At 47.1% G+C, this 16,984-nt stretch overlaps 1 protein-coding gene across 1 annotated transcript in view; it reads left to right on the top strand.

Moving 5' to 3' along the window:
• Positions 1-15,885, top strand: part of kcnq2b (potassium voltage-gated channel, KQT-like subfamily, member 2b) — a 137,873-nt gene extending 121,988 nt beyond the window's left edge. The window contains exons 15-16 of the mRNA XM_072279937.1: positions 10,446-10,569; positions 15,139-15,885. Coding sequence (XP_072136038.1) covers positions 10,446-10,569; positions 15,139-15,885 — 871 coding nt within the window. The remainder of the gene's footprint in view (positions 1-10,445; positions 10,570-15,138) is intronic.
• Positions 15,886-16,984: the final 1,099 nt, after the last annotated feature.

Genomic DNA, 16,984 nt, shown 5'->3' with positions numbered 1-16,984 from the left:
CCCGTCGATCCCTCTCTCCCCCCAACCCCGTCCCCCCCGTCGATCCCTCTCTCCCCCCAACCCTGTCCCACTGGTTGATCCCTCTCTCCCCACAACCCTGTCCCACTGGTTGATCCCTCTCTCCCCCCAACCCCGTCCCACTGGTTGATCCCTCTCTTCCCCCAACCCCGTCCCACCGGTCGATCCCTCTCTTCCCCCAACCCCGTCCCACCGGTCGATCCCTCTCTCCTCCCAACCCCTTCCCACCGGTTGATCCCTCCTTCTCCCCCCCACATCCCACTGGTTGATCCCTCTCTCCCCCCCCCAACCCCATCCCGTTGGTCGATTTTTAAACCCCCCTCCCCCACCGGTCGATCCCTCCCTGACTGTCCTGCCACTTATTGGGTTCAGGCAGGTCAGGAACCTTTGACCGTTACAATTTGAAAACGTTTCTTGATTCTTGATGAAAATGTGTCACCTAATACAACCCCAAATACCGTTCTGGAAATCCCGGTTCTAGGCTTCCCCACAAGTGGAACCACTACCCTTAACGTTTTGGAATCACAGAGGGTTCTGATGTCTATCAGCTCTCTTTCCTAAAGAAGTGAGCCCCAGCTTGCTCTATACCTCATGGTTGTTCAAAGCTGACAGTTCTACTCTTTTCCTTGGAACAGAAGGTTTTGATACCTCTTCTAGTACCTTGCGTACCTTCCTAAAGTTGCTAAGATTCATTGATGTGATAAATGAGGGAGCCAAGCTGTGGACATTGCGTTTTAGTGTCACGAACTCTTGAGGGCAATCCATTGGATATTAGAGAGAGTTGTTCTCATTGGTCTGAACATAGAGCATTTCAGCACCTTACAGCCCATCAGTTCATGATGTTGTGCTGACTTTTTAACCCACTCTAAGATCAATCTAACCCTTCCCTCCCGTATAGTCCTCCATTTTTCTTTCATCATGTGCCTATCTAAGCGTCCCTTGAATGTTTCTCATGTATCTGCCTCTACAACCATCTCTGGCAGGGTGTTCCATGTACCCACTACTCTGTGTGGGAAAGAGAACTTTGACACCCCCCTCACACTTCCCTCCAATCACCTTAAAATTAGACCACAAGATATAGGAGCAGAATTAGGCCATTGGGTCTGCTCTATCATGGGTGATTATCCCTCTCAACCCCATTCTCCTGCCTTCTCCCTGTAACCTTTGACACTTTTACTAATCAAGAACCTACCAACATCCACTTTATATACACCCAACAACTTGGCCTCCACAGCCATCTGTGACAATGAATTCCACAGATTCACCACCCTGGGGAAACAGATGATGGCTGTTCACTCTTATACACAATGCCTGGCTTTATCGAGATTGGAGTCACTAAGTAGTCTTTTATGTTTACAAGAGAGTTCAAAATGTTAACGAGATGTTGTCTTTTCTGCAAAGAGGTTTGAACGAGTTATTTTAAAGTCATATTGAGCTCTGGTTAGTCCTCGTATGATAATTCCATTGGGGGTGGGGAGCCCCACCACAGGATGAGTTCAATGTGGTGTCCATGCAGTCACTTGTATTAGCAGGACTGAAACGGTTAAATTGTGAAGTCAGATTGCAGCCGTCTTGTAACCTGAACAAAGAGATTAAGGGGTGAAGGACTAAGGTATTTAAGGTGATTATAGGAATTGGTAGAATGTGTATAGGAAGCTATAGGCCAAATTCGCTGATCCTTCAATTCAGAACGCTGCAGGTGAGGACTAGCGAAAAATGTTCTTTATGCAGAGGGTGTGGCATCTCAATTTGGTTCCCCAGAATGTGTCAGGAGCTGGAAATCAATCAGAGGTTGAGGGGTTTTGGTGTGGTAAGTGGGTGCTGGAGAATGGACACAAGGCAGGTTAAAAGAGCCACCATCTCCATAATTCATTTCAATGACAGGAATGAATCCCGTTCCATAGCTCCCTGGTAGAAGAGTCGTCACCTTCACCAGCAATTTTAGGGCTGTCTGACGTCGGTGTTGGTACAAATGGGGAATGATTTGGATGGCTGATGCCCAAGAGTGGTCGGAGGTGAGAGCAGAGGGCACGTCTTCAGTTTGGAGAGAGTTCCAGCAGTCTGACACCTACTGTCTGGTGAGAGGTGGAGGGTTCCAGCCCACTGACACGCACAGTCTAGTGAGAGTTGAAGGTGAGAGGCAGAGGGCACCTGGGGAGATCGCCAGCCAATAAAACACCCACTATCTTGTGAGGTAAGCCAGTGTCACATGCAGAGAAGCAAAGCCCTGTATCTGCAACACGATTAAAACAATACTTTTTGGTATGGACCCTTGCAAAGGTTTGGCAGATTTTCATATTTCCGTGCTTGTTAGATTCAGATGAGTTTATAGTCACATAGACCAGGGTTCGATGAAATTCCTTTTTTGCAAAAAGCTCACAGAGCAAATGTGGTGTCAATACAACGACAAGCTAAAAACAGCAGAACAATGCAAAGATAATCGTGCGGTCTGAAGTAGTGTCAGAATCAGTCGGGTTTCATATCACCAGCTGATGTCGTGAAATTTGTTGCCTTGCAGTGCATAATAATAAAAAAAACTAAAAAGTACAATAAAAAGTATGTATTTAAATTAAATAAGTAGTGCAAAAACAGCAAGGTAGTTTTCATTGTCTATTCAGAAATCTGATGGTGGAGGGGAAGAAGCTGTTCCTGAAATGTTTTGTGTCTTCGGGCTTCTGTACCTCCTGCCTGATGGTATCAATGAGAAGAGGGCATGTCCTGGGTGATGGATCATTAATGATAGATGCCACCTTTTTGAGGCATTGCCTTTTGAAGGTGTCCTGTGGTGGATTGAGAGAGAGGAGAGTTAAAGCCTGGGAGTGTGGGGCTTACAGCTGTTGGCTCTGAGGCACACTGATACATTCGAGGAAGTGATACTGAGACCACCAGCAGACTGTGGCATGGCCAGTGGTAGGTCATCAGTCTCATCTCCTCACATTGTGGAGGCCTCGTCCTTTATCCCTGAGCTAAGCGACCCTTAGTCACAAACTCTGCTTCACACTCTCTCTTTGACTTCTACTCTTGACTCATAACCTTCACCCTTGGTCTACATTTACCAACATTGGTGGGTGAATGAACAAGAGCAGAAACGTACAAGCACAGAGTGAGCAACAACAAAATGCTGGAGGAACTCAGGTCAGGCAGCATCTATGGAGAGGAATGAACAATCAACATTTAGGTCCAAGACCTTTTGTCAGGACTGGAAAAGAAGGGGACAATCATTCCCTGCATAGATGCTGTCTGACCTGCTGAGTTCCTCCAGTATTTTGTGTGTGTGCAACTTCAGGTTTCCAGCATCTGCGGATTCTCCTGTGTCTATCACAGAGTGGTGGTGGTGGGGTTGGGAGTAAGGTGCACCAATTCAAAGCCCATGACTTAGGGCTGCCTTGTTGGTCTTCAATGGAAACTGATCGTTTCATCCTTCCTTTGAAGAAAGCCAAATGTTGGAGCTCTCACTGACAAATGGTTCCTTACCCAACCTCTCCATCAGCCCTTGACATGCCTGCCATGGGGTTGGCTTTTTCTCTGACTGTGATGATACGAATTCCTTCTGTCTCCTCACGTTACTTCACTATGCAATTTGCTGCTGTTCTCTTTTATTTACTCTGCCAGGATAGATATGATTGTGGGCCCCCCACCCCCTTCAACTCCCCGGCATAAGAAGCTTAAAGGAGTCCTCACCACCTCCAAAGATTCAATCCAATACTCTCCTAGGTTAGGACTCATCAACAGAATGTTCTTTCTTTTCACTCAAGAATTATATATTCAAACAGCCAAACCCCTTCTAGAAGAATACACCTGCTTCACAAAAACAGTAAGATCTATTCAAAATATCCTCTAATTATTTTGTTAAATTCAAGATCCCTCAGCACTATGCAAGAGTCTAGGTTGAGGTCAGAGAAGTGTCTGATGAAGGGGTTTAGCTGTTATTGCTTGCAGTGTGCTGCAGAGTTCTCAACGCTTTTTGCTTTCTTTTTAAGCAATTGGGAATGTTTGTGATCCTGCTGCTGGGGACTGAACAGGAACCAAACCATATCAGAGCTTTAGGGTTGGTGCTGCATGAGAGCATGTGGTTGAATGAAGCATGGGCTGCCCTTCAGGCAAGGGCACTGGGACCCATGTCAGCTGCTTCCATTTGGAGAGCCATGCAATGCTGGCATGCCGAAGCTTGTGTTGGATAAATGGTGGACTACCAGAATTAAAGGCCTTGGGCAAAGGAACATAGAAGTATTCCCAGGGCAGAGACAACCTCTGTCCACCCAACCACTAGACCCTTCCAGCACTGTTCTGCATAAGTTTGAGGAGCAGAATTAGGCCATTTGGCCCATTGAGTCTGCCCTGCCATTCCATCATGGCTGATTTAGTTTCCCTCTCAGCCCCTTTCTCCTGACCACGTTCCTGTAGCCCTTGATCCACTTACTAATCAAGAACTTATCAACCTCTGCTTTAAATATACCCAGTGACTTGGCCTCCACAGCCATCTATGGCAATGAATTCCACAGCTTCACCACCCTCTGGCTAATGAAATTCCTCCTCATCTCTGTTCAAATGGGATGTCCCTCTATTCTGAGGTCCCTCTGGTCGTAGACTCCCACACTATAGGAAACATTCTCTCCACATCCACTCTATCAAGGCCTTTCACCATTCGGTAGGTTTCAATTAGATCACCCCTCATTCTTTTAAACTCCAGCAAGTGCAGGCTCAGTGCTATCAAACACTCTTCATACGTTAAACGAACTTGAGCAGCTCTTAAGTTGGATTCTCATCAGCTGGTTCGAGGTGCTTGAGAGGACAAATTTTCCAACTGTTTCTAAATATCTCTGAATAAGAGATGAGTTTTATTTATCACATGTACATTGAAACAAACAGTGAAATGTGTCGTTTGTGTGAAATGAAATCAGCGAGAATTGTGCTGGGTGGCCTGCAAATGTCACCACACTTTTGGCACCAACATCGTATGCCCACAATTCATGAACCCTAACCTGTACATCTTTGGAACGTCGGAGGAAACTGGAGCACCTGGAGGAAACTCACATGGTCTCAGGGAGAATGAAGATACTCCTTACAGACAGCAGCAGGAATTGAACCCCAATTTTACAGCTGGTGCTGTAAGGCGCTGTGCTAACTGCTACGGTTCTGTGCTGCTCCCTAGCTTGATCCTGATGAACTAAAAACATTTCCACCTTTGATAAAACCATTGTAAAGCTGCAATCCTGCAGTATTTGAATAATAGACAATAGACAATAGGTGCAAGAGTAGGCCATTCGGCCCTTCAAGCCAGCACCGCCATTCACTGTGATCATGGCTGATCATCCACAATCAGTACCCACTTCCTGCCTTCTCCCCATATCCCTTGACTCCGCTATCATTAACAGCTCTAGCTAACTCTTTCTTGAAAGCATCCAGAGAATTGGCCTCCACTGCCTTCTGAGGCAGAGTATTCCACAGATCCACAGATCCGCAGCTCTATGGGTGAAAAACTTTTTCCTCAACTCCGTTCTAAATGGCCTACCCCTTATTCTCAAATTGTGGCCTCTGGTTCTGGACTCCCCCAACATCGGGAACATGTTTCCTGCCTCTAGCATACCCAATCCCTTAATAATTTTATATGTTTCAATCAGATCACCTCTCATCCTTCTAAATTCCAGTGGATACAAGCCCAGTCGCTCCAATCTTTCAACATATGACAGTCCCGCCATCCTGAGAAATAACCTCGTGAACCTCTGCTGCACTCCCTCAATAGCAAGAATGTCCTTCCTCAAATTTGGAGACCAAAATGGTACAAAATACTCCAGGTGTGGTTTCACCAGGGCCCTGTACAACTGCAGAAGGACCTCTTTGCTCCTATACTCAACTCCCCTTGTTATGAAGGCCAGCATGCCATTAGCTTTCTTCACTGGCTGCTGTCTACATGCTTACTTTCAGTGACTGATAACAAGGACACCAAGATCTCGTTGTACTTCCCCTTTCCTAACTGACACCATTCAAGTAGTAATCTGCCTTCCTGTTCTTGCCACCAAAGTGGATAACCTCACATTTATCCACATTAAACTGCATCTGCCCACTCACCCAACCTGTCCAAGTCATCCTGCATTATCTCAACATCCTCCGCACATTTCACACTGCCACCCAGCTTTGTATCATCTGCAAATTTGCTAATGTTACTTTTAATCCCTTCATCTAAATCATTAATGTATATTGTAAATAGCTGTGGTCCCAGCACCGAGCCTTGCGTTACCCCACAAGTCACCGCCTGCCATTCTGAAAGGGACTTGTTGATCCCTACTCTTTGTTTCCTGTCTGCCAACCAATTTATGATCCATGTCAGTACCCTACCCCCAATACCATGTGCTCTAATTTTCCCCACTAATCTCCTATGTGGGACCTTACCAAAGGCTTTCTGAAAGTCCAGGTACACTACATCCACTAGCTCTCCCTTGTCCATTTTCATAGTTACATCCTCAAAAAATTTCAGAAGATTAGTGAAGCATGATTTCCCCCTTCATAAATCCATGCTGACTCGGACCTATCCTGCTACTGCTATCCAAATATGCCACTATTTCATTTTTTATAATTGACTCCAGCATCTTCTCCACCACCGATGTCAGGCTAACTGGTCTATAATTCCCTTTTTTCTCTCACCCTCCTTTCTCAAAAAGTGGGATAACATCAGCTACCCTCCAGTCCTCAGGAACTGATCCTGAATCTATAGAACATTGGAAAATAATTACCAACGCGTTCACAATTTCTAGAGCCACCTCCTTAAGTACCCTGGGGTGCAGACCATCAGGCCCTGGGGATTTATCAGCCTTCAGTCCCATCAGTCTATCCAACACCATTTTATGTCTAATGTGAATCTCCTTCATTTCCTCTGTTACCCTAGGTCCTCCGGCCACTATTACATCTGGGAGATTGTTTGTGTCTTCCCTAGTGAAAGTACCTGTTCAACTCGTCTACCATTTCCTTGTTCCCCATAATAAATTCACCCATTTCTGTCTTCAAGGGCCCAACTTTGGTCTTAACTAATTTTTTCCTCTTCACATATATAAAGAAGGTTTTACTATCCTCCTTTATATTCTTGGCTAGTTTGCCTTCGTGTTTAATCTTTTCTCCCTGTATTGCCTTTTCAGTTATCCTCTGTTGCTCTTTAAAAGTTTCCCAATCCTCTGGCTTCCCGCTCATCTTTGCTATGTTATAACTTCTTCTGTTTTATTTTTATACTATCCTTGTCTTCCCTTGTCAGCCACGGTCACCCCTTACTCCCCTTAGAATCTTTGGAATGAACTGATTCTGCACCTTTTGTATTATTTCCAGAAATACCTGCCACTGTTGTTCCACTGTCATCCCTGCTAGGGTATCTTTCCAGTCAACTTTGGCCAGCTTCTCCCTCATGGCTCCATAGTCCCCTTTGTTCAACTGCAATACTGACCCTTCCGATTTTCCCTTCTCCCTCTCAAATTGTAGATTAAAACTTATCATATTATGGTCACTACCTCCTAATGGCTCCTTTACCTCGTGTTCCCTTATCAAATCTGGTTCATTACACAGCACTAAATCCAGAATTGCCTTCTCCCTGGTAGGTTCCAGTACAAGCTGCTCTAAGAATCCATCTCGGAGGCACTCCACAAACTCCCTTTCTTGGAGTCCAGTACCAACCTGATTTTCCCAGTCTACCTGCATGTTAAAATCCCCCATAACAACTGTAGCATTACCTTTGCGACATGCCAATTTTAACTCTTGATTTAACTTGCACCCTATATCCAGGCTACTGTTTGGGGGCCTGTAGATAACTCCCATCAGGGTATTTTTGCCCTTACAATTTCTCAGTTCTATCCATACTGGCTCTACATCTCCTGATTGTGCCCCCCCCTCGCAAGTGACTGAATTTCATTCCTCACCAACAGAGCCATCCCACCCCTCTGCCCACCTGTCTGTCCTTTTGGTAGGATGTATACCTTGAATATTCGTTTCCCAACCCTGGTCCTCTTGCAGCTATGTCTGTTATTCCTACAACATCATACTTGCCAATTTCCAACTGAGCCTCAAGCTCATCCACTTTATTTCTTATACTTCATGCATTCATATATAATACTTCTAATCTATTACTCCCTTTACCTTTCACATTGATTCGTACTGCACTTGGCCATACTCTCCGATCCCTTTCTGCGCTTTCTTCCCTGTTAATTCTGTTGTCTTTCTTATCTTTCCTTATTCTCTCTTTCCCTTCAACTCCATCCTTATATTTCCTCTCCTCCCCCGCCCCCCACTACTTAGTTTAAACACACCCGTGTAGCAGAGGCAAACCTGTCTGCCAGAATGCTGGTTCCCCCGTCTCTTTTGCACAATTTTGTGAATATTGCTCTACTGACCCCCTCATTGCCTCTGAACACCCGTCAGCTCTTCACTGTAGCCTTTCTTCTCCAAACACCTGGCAACTGTCTTCTTCAAGATGTCCCGTAAAACTGGGCATCTATGATGAGCCTGCAACATGTTTCTCCATTCAGACTGCTTTATAAAAGCAAGTGTGGTTCTGTCTTAAACAAGTACAGGTGAAAACACGAGGTATGGTTTTACAGAACCCTCTCCATGTTGTAGTCTTCTAATTCACCCCTTGCCCTTCTCCTTTGTTATAGGTACTAACGGTCATCAATAATGATCAGGTAGGCACAGAGAGAATCTACATTTACTGACAAGTACCTTTATTGGCTCAGTTAAAAAAAACATGAATTTACAGAACTAGATAGCTATGCGCACACCCACTTGGTTTCCCTGACCCTCCATGAACAGTCAAAGGTCAGAAAAGGTAGTACCTGTGAAAGGGAGTCTCTACTGCGCAGGTGTTCCTCCGGATCCCGATGTAATCGCCACATTCCAGACACGGGGGCATCCACTTCTGTGATGGTTGGTCCCCACAGAGTTGTTGCTGGCTGTACTCCCAAAATCCTCCATTTATACCCTTTTTCTTATCGATTCAATGAGTTGTTTCAATTTCGTTGGCTCAGCCTTATCTGATTGACCTGTGTCAACTTCTTATTGGATGTGGCCCAAGACTACAAGCAGTATTCCTTTACGACACCTTTCCCCAGCCTTGTGCCCAAGATAAATTCCTTGCACAGCCCCGGTTCCACGATGCACTTCCTTTGTAGTGCAGAGAGGGGATTCTTCCTGGTCATGTCAATTCTTAAACTGACAATTCCTTCCAACTTGGCTCCCTTCTTGTGTACACTCAACACTCCCAACAGCAGTTGTCCTTTTCCGCTCTGCCACTCAGGGGAAACAATCTCCACTAGTGCAAGCATTTCCCATCCTTCCCTCAGCTGGAGTCTTTCTCTGTGGCACGCTGGCATGGTGCAGCATCTGTAAAGACCTGGGCTCCTGTCCAACCTGACTCTCCCAGAGGGTGTCAGCATCAGCCCCACATGAACTGTGTTTGTCTACATGGTGAATCCATTTCCCATTCGTCACTTGGCACGCCACACCTCACAAGTTCTGGACATTGTTATACTTGGTGGCTCGCTTTCAGGCACATCAGTAAGGTGAGAGCAGAGACAACTCTTTCTTGTGCTGAAGGTGCCTGATACTGAATTTAGTCCCGATGCTGGTTCTGAAACATCGACCACCCCTTTACCTCCACAGACACTGCCTGACCCGCTGAGTTGCTCCAGAAGTTTATCTTTGTCTCTGAATTTAGAAAATTTTGCATGGTTTAGTACTGACAGAACTTTGCTACCCACACTGTGGAATGTTTTGACCCTGCTGTCAATTTCCACGTCTGGCTCAGAGTGGTGCTCCTGTATAAATGGATTATTATTACCACCACCCCTAGCTGAATGTGGAATCATAACTCTGCATATAAATCACCGAGACCTAGATACAAAAAAGGTCACTCCCCTCATTCTGATATCACCTTCGCTTCAATGTTGACTCTTATGCCATTGACTGCGGAGATTATAACCTCCCCTTCAGTGGTTTATTGAGTGCCTACCTTTGTCCAGCTTGTTTATAGAAGACAATTGCCTTTGTCGTCAGCTGCTTTCTGTGTAAATGTCTCAGCTACTAGCTTTTCATGACTGTGCTTAATTTTCTGTCTGTTGGTTTCACGTACCTGCATGTCTCTGCAGTTGCATTGTGGGGAAATGTATTTCTGATAATTGCTGTTCAGATCAATTTCAGGCTTTTTGCATAACCATTTCCTCCTCCACCCTTCACAAAAAGAAAGAAAACTTCCCACCTATTCTTTCCTTAAAAAGAATTCTTTCCTCTTCTGACAAATCTTTCTCTTTAAAGAGCTCCAGTAACCTCTAACCTGTTGCCTTGCATTCTGACTCTAACCTCTGCTCGTCATGGGATAGTTCTGCTGGGCCAAGGGCTGGTTCACATTCTAATCTATTTCCTGAGCTGTTTGTGTGTCTCCTCCCCAATGGCAGAGTCGACCAAATCGTCGGCCGAGGTCCCCAGATTCAGGAGAAAGACCGCTCCAAGATTCCAGCGGACACAGAGGTTCCAGAAGATCCCAGTATGATGGGGCGGCTGGGCAAGATGGAACGACAGGTAACGAATGGCGACTAGTGTAGAGAGTGGTCTCTATCAAGTTCTGATACCTGAGGCATAAACTGAGAGAGGATCCAATCACAGTGAAACATACAGCACAGAGACGGGCCATTGGTCCATTGAACATAGAGTACAGGTCCTTCGGCCCACACGAAGGGCCTGTATGCCAATCCTTTAAACCTACTCCAAGATTAAGCCAACCCTTCTCTTTCACATACAAGTCCACTTTTTTTCAACTATTTGCCTATTTTTGTTGGGCTGCAATCATAACAATCTCTTAAGCATTTTGCAGAGACCAACAAGAATCATGTAAGCAGAGCAGCTGTTGTTGGAGTGGACAGTGTTAGAGTGGTCAGGCTTTGAAGATAAAGAGACAGGCCAGTACTTAAGCTCGAAGTTGGAGGGATAACAAGTGTAGGCAGAGGAATGCGCCTCCTGTACTGTGTGGGATAGCAGGGCACCTGAGAGTTTCCCTGATGACTACATCTGTGGAAAGTGCATCCAACTGCAGCTCCTGACTGACAAAGTCAAGGAATGGGAGCTGGAGTTGGATACACTCAGGATCATCTGAGAGGCTGAAAACCTCAAAGATGAGACTGTTTCTGAGATGGTCACACCCAGGGTGCAGGCTTCAGATAGTAGATGGGTGATCACCATGAGAAGCAAGTGGAGTAAGTTCCCCTGTGGCCATTCTCCTAAGCACAAGTATACTCCTTTGGATATACCCTGGTGGCACTGTGGCCAGCTCTGAGGCTCAGCAGGGAAATGTAAAGTCGGGCAGAGTGGTGGTGATAGTTGGGCCAGACAGGAGTTTCTGAGGCCACAAAAGAGATGCCAGGATTATGTGTTGCCTCCTAGGTGCTAGGGTCCAGAATGTCTCAGCAGCTGCAGAAGATTCTCAAGAGGGAGGGTTCTTTGCACATTAAAATGTCAACAATTTGTATAATGGAATTGATAGCTTTGGGGCCAAATTTGTGGATGATACAAAGAGAGGCAAGTAGTGTTGAGGAAGCAGGCTGTCTGCAGGAAGATTTAGACAGATTAGGAGAATGGACGAAGAAGTGGCAGATGGAATGTGGTGTAGAAAAATGAATGGTCTATTTTCTGAAGGGGGAAAAAAATTAAAGAATCAAAGGTGCAAAGGGACTTGGGAGTCTTCCCGTGCAAAAGTTAACTTGTGGATTGAGTCAGTAGTAAGGAAGGAAACTACAATGTTGGCATTCATTTCAAGAGGGTTAGAATATAAGAGAAAGGATGTATTTGTCTGACTGCACTTGCAGTATTGTGAACAGTTCTGGGTTCTTTATCAAAGAAAAGATGTGCTGGCATTGGAGGGGGTCCAGAGGAGGTTCACAGTAGTGATGATGGGAATTAAAGGGTTAACATATGAAGAGCTTTTGATGGCTCTGGGCCTGAACTCACTGGAGTTTAGAAGAATGAGGGGGGAGCTCATTGAAACCAATCGAATATTGAAAGTCCTAGATAGGATGTTTCCTGTAGTGGGGTAGTCTAGGAGCAGAGGGCACTGCCACAGAATAGAGGGATGTCCCTTTAGAACAAAGATGAGGAGGAATCTCTTTAGTCAGAGGTGGTGAATCTGGAATTCGTTACCACAGATGGCATTGGAGGCAAAGACATTTAGTCTACTGAAAGTGCAGGTTGATAGGTTTTTGATTAATCAGGATGTCAGGTTACGCGGAGAAGGCAGGAGAATGGGGTTGAGAGGGACAATAAATCAGTCATGCAGGAATGGCAGAGCAGATATGATGGGTCGAATGGCTGAATCTCTGCTCCTAGGTCTGTGAGTTAATAAAATGTTCCTAATGTATCTGCCTCAAACACCACACTAGCAAGGCTTTCCATGCACCCTCTGGTCTCTGTGTAAACACCTACCTCTGACGTCCCCCAATACTTTCCTCCAATAACCTTAAAATTATGCATTTCCGTCCTGGGGAAAAGGTCTCTGGCTAGTGACTAAATCCGTGCCTCTTATTTTTATTTAGTTTTGCTGCTCAGCAATGCTGATTTAACCCCAGTCTGATCATGGGATAATTTACAATGACCTATGAAATTACTATCTGCTATTTGTTTGAATTGAGGGAGGAAACCAGAGCACCTGGAGAAAACCCACACATTCCATGGGGAGAATGTACAGACTCCATACAGAGGATGCCGGAATTGAACTCCAAACTCCGATGCCCTAAGCTGCAACAGCATCATGATAATCACTGTGATACCATGGCATCCCATGTACACACTCCTATCATCTTGTACATCTCTACCAAGTTGCCTTCCATCTTGCTTCACTCCAATGAGAAAAGTCCTAGCTCGCCCAAACTACCCTCATAAGACATCCAATCCTTATTGGGTAGAACTCTGTAGCATTAGATTCAGGATCAGAGGGATAGTCTGTCACTACATTTGGATATTCTCTTTGCCTCTGTGTGAAGTTTGATTGATTATTGAAGGTACTGCTGATAAGTTAAACTCCGGGGTTAACTTTATGCAGGGTGGTGGAGATTTGACCTCAGGTATGTGTACAGAGTGCATCAGGTAGTAGTTAAATATTGCACCTGGCTCTGAAATGCACTTCCATGGAAGTGTGTGTTATTAATGCGGACATGAGTGTAGGTACATCCCTGCCCCATGGGACCTTAGGCACCTCGAGCTGCTTGTATCTGTAGAGCTGAGCAGTGAACCGGCTGCCCTGGCTGGCTTCAGTTCTCTTCCTTTTAGTATGCAGGACACAAAATGGAGTGGGCATGAGGCTTGCAACCCCATCTCATAAAAACAGAACAATGGAAACGCTAGAGACCTTATCCCCAGGAGAGGAAGGGTCTTTGCAAAGAAAATGTATGAAGTTGCGTGGTGAAAGGCACAAGTCTGTGGAAGCCACAGGGACAATCATACTATCATCCAGGACCACTAGCATTGGAGCATGGAATGTAGAATCCTTAGGGAAAGCGAAGAGGGGCCGACTAAAGAACACCTGGCAATGTTACCTTGAAGCTAACACCAAGAGGATGGGCTACCCTGGGGGCAACCTGGGGGCTCTGGAGAAAGGAATCTGGCGAGCTGCTTTCTGTGGACCTATGCCCTCGTAGGAGTAATGGGCTTAAGTTACTAATGTAAAATTGAGCAGGTTTATTGGCACTTGTCCCTGATCAAAGGAGGGAGGTAATCACAGGAGGGGCAGACTGATTCTAATTTACTCCCTGCACATCCAGATTCTGGTCTCACTTCATCTACAAGTTTGTACTTCAGGGGTTCCCAACCCTTTTTATGCCACGGACCATGGACCAATACCATTAAGCAAGGGGTCCATGGCACGTTGATCTTTGTCACCTCGCCTGAGGGCGATGGCATGGCCTTCATCAGGATCCCACCTCGGATGTCCACCTCCCATGATCGGATGTCCAGCCATGGGGGGGGGCAGGCAGGGAGCATGGGAGATATGAGGAACATGTCTGCAAGTGGCTGGATGGGGCGCTGACAGCGACACATCCATCTCCATCCCCTTGGTGGACCATGAGGAGCTGGAGCGCTCCTACAGCGGCTTCAGCATCTCTCAGTCCAAGGATAACTTGGAGCACGCTGGCCATGGCCCTTACCCTGGCGTCAGCCCCTGGGCCAAGACCAGGCTGTACATCGCTGAAGGGGAGAGTGATACGGACTTGGAAGCATGCACCTCCACCGTGGACCCCAGGTTGGAATGCCTCTTGTGGATGATATTACCATAGTGAGCCGTATCTGAAATAGTGATGTCTGAGTACGGGAAGGAGATGAGGAGCCTAGTGATGTGACATGACAACCTTTCACTCAAATTTAGTAAAACCAAAGAGCTCCTCATTAACCTGAGGAAGGACGATGAGGTGAAAAACAAGGACAGCAATCACATTCTGACTATGGGCACATGGAAATTGGAGCAAGGCAGGCAAGAACATTGTGGTTTAGTGTTTGAATGACTGGTGGTTGGTTTGTGGATGAGTGTTGAACAACAACTTGCTAATAAATGGCTTTTTAACAGGCTTGGTTATTGGGCAACTGGTTCGTGCATAATTAGTTAATGGATTGGCTGTTGGGCCGTTGGTTAGGGTTAGCTAGTAAATGGGATAATTGGGCAGCTGGTTCATGGTGACTGCTTACTAGGTAGATGGTTATTGAATGGCTAGTTAATAGGTTGGTTGTTGGGCAGCGGATTACTGAATGGATGGTTAATGGGGGGTTGTTAGTAGTGGCTAGGTAATAGGTTGGTTCTTGGACAGCTAATTAATGGTTTGTTGGGCAGCTGGTAACTCAAGTGAGCTGATTATTGGGCAACTGGTTAGTGGTCAAGTCGTTAATGGGATGGTAATTATGCAGTTGGTCAGAACATAACTCATAATGAGCTGGTTATTGGACAGCTGGTTAGTGAGCAAGTCATTAATGGGCTGGTTGTAGGGTGGTTGGTGACTAGAGGACTGGTTGTTGGGTAGCTGGTCAGGGGGTAATTCATTAATGAGCTGGTTATTGGGTGGCTGTTCAGTGGTGTCTGGGTTGGGATGAGTGACCAGGCTGTCTGTGTTGCAGGTTCACTCCATGGAGAAGAAGCTAGACTTCCTAGTCAACATCTACATGCAGCAGATGGGAATCCCACAGTCGGAGAGCCAGGCTTACTTCATCTCCAAAGAGCCGGACCCGGCGCCGCCCTACCACAGCCCGGTGGACAACGTGGAGCTCCTCGAGAAGAACACCAACGTCAACAAGAGTGGCTGCCCGTGCGCTACGCTCAGGCCCTTCCCCGGGCACACGGGGACAACACTAGCGCCCCAGGGCTGCCCGCCGTCAGCCTCCTCTCACCAACATTCGGCCAACGGCCTCAGCCGTCACAGCCATGGCACGTTGACCTTTGTCAGCTCGCCTGTGGGCGATGGCACGGCCTTCATCAGGATCCCACCTCCGCCCTCCACCTCCCACGATCGGATGTCCAGCCACGGGGGGCCAGGCAGGGAGCACGGGAGATATGAGGAACACGCCTGCAAGCGGCCAGATGGGGCACTGAGAGACAGGGACAGCGACACATCCATCTCCATCCCCTCGGTGGACCATGAGGAGCTGGAGCGCTCCTACAGCGGCTTCAGCATCTCGCAGTCCAAGGATAACTTGGAGAGTGCTGGCCAGGGCCCTTACCCTGGCGTCAGCCCCTGGGCCAAGACCAGGCTGTACATCGCTGAAGGGGAGAGCGACACGGACTCGGAAGCATGCACCCCCTCCGGACCCCCGAGGTCCTGTACCGTTGACGGGGCCCATTGCGACTTTGCATGGATTTCAAAATAGACAACGTGGTGTGGTTCAACTCGGGGTATGGGAGGGCGGGGGGAGTGAGTCCTCGGTTGTCGGGGGTGGGGGAAGCCACACTGCTCCAAGGTTGAGGGTCAGCGCGCCCCTCCATCCTTGAGTGTCCTGACCACACGCTGCAGCCTCTCCCCCGCCTTCTGATCACCCCTGGGGGATAGCTTGTTCTCGACAGACTCCCTACGGACCGAACCTCCCTGCCCTGCGTCCCAGTGCGCCGGGCGGGCACGTCCCAGTCCCACCGTCCGATCCTCCGCCGCCTGCCCCGGGTGTCCGACTACTGAATGTACCTTTGGTACCTCCCCACCACTGCGCGGGGGTGGTGGTTGCGGGGCGGGGTTGGGGGGAAGGTAAACTCCAGCAAAGAACAGTGGCAAAGTTTCCGGGGAATCCCGAAAGCACGGATCAGCCCAAGAGCTAAAGGTAAGGTTAGGGAACTGGAGCTGGAAGATTCTCCGGAGAGGAGGTTGAGGTGGTGAAGCAGCTTCTATTGCCGTCTCATCGTGTGATGTTCCTACATTCCCGATTATCTTTGACCTTAGTAACACATTTAAAATGCAGGTTGGTTAGCATCTACGGAGGGAAATCAACAGTTGATGGGTTCAGGCTGAAATCCTTCATCAGATCGTCAGACCATCATTAAACCTCAGCCCGAAACATTGACTGTTGATTCCCCTCCGTAGATGCTGCCTGACCTGAGTGCCTCCAGCATTTTGTGTGTGCTATTCTCAGCATCTGCAGAACCTCTCGTTTACTTTTGACCTTAATCATGTTTAATTTTAACTATGCTTCATTGTAAAATGCTTCAGTTGAAGGTTATGGGGAGGGTGAAGTTGCTGGCTACAACTCTGTACCCCAGGCTGCCTCTCCCGGACAGTTTATACAGTGGCTGTCCCTGTATGATCCTGCGGGGCTCTGGTCAGGTGTTAATGAAGGTCTGGAACAGACCACTTCATTCAGAGTCCAATTCTCCCTAGCCCATAAAGAACACCCGCTACCCCGTCTCTGTCCCAGAATAGACTTGTTAATATCTCAGTTCCTCCCCTACCCCACCATCCCTGTCCCAGAACTGACCTGTTAA

The sequence above is a fragment of the Mobula birostris genome, chromosome 2, assembly GCF_030028105.1.
Source record: "Mobula birostris isolate sMobBir1 chromosome 2, sMobBir1.hap1, whole genome shotgun sequence".
NCBI lineage: Eukaryota > Metazoa > Chordata > Chondrichthyes > Myliobatiformes > Myliobatidae > Mobula > Mobula birostris.
This window is presented reverse-complemented; position numbering and strand designations above follow the sequence as displayed.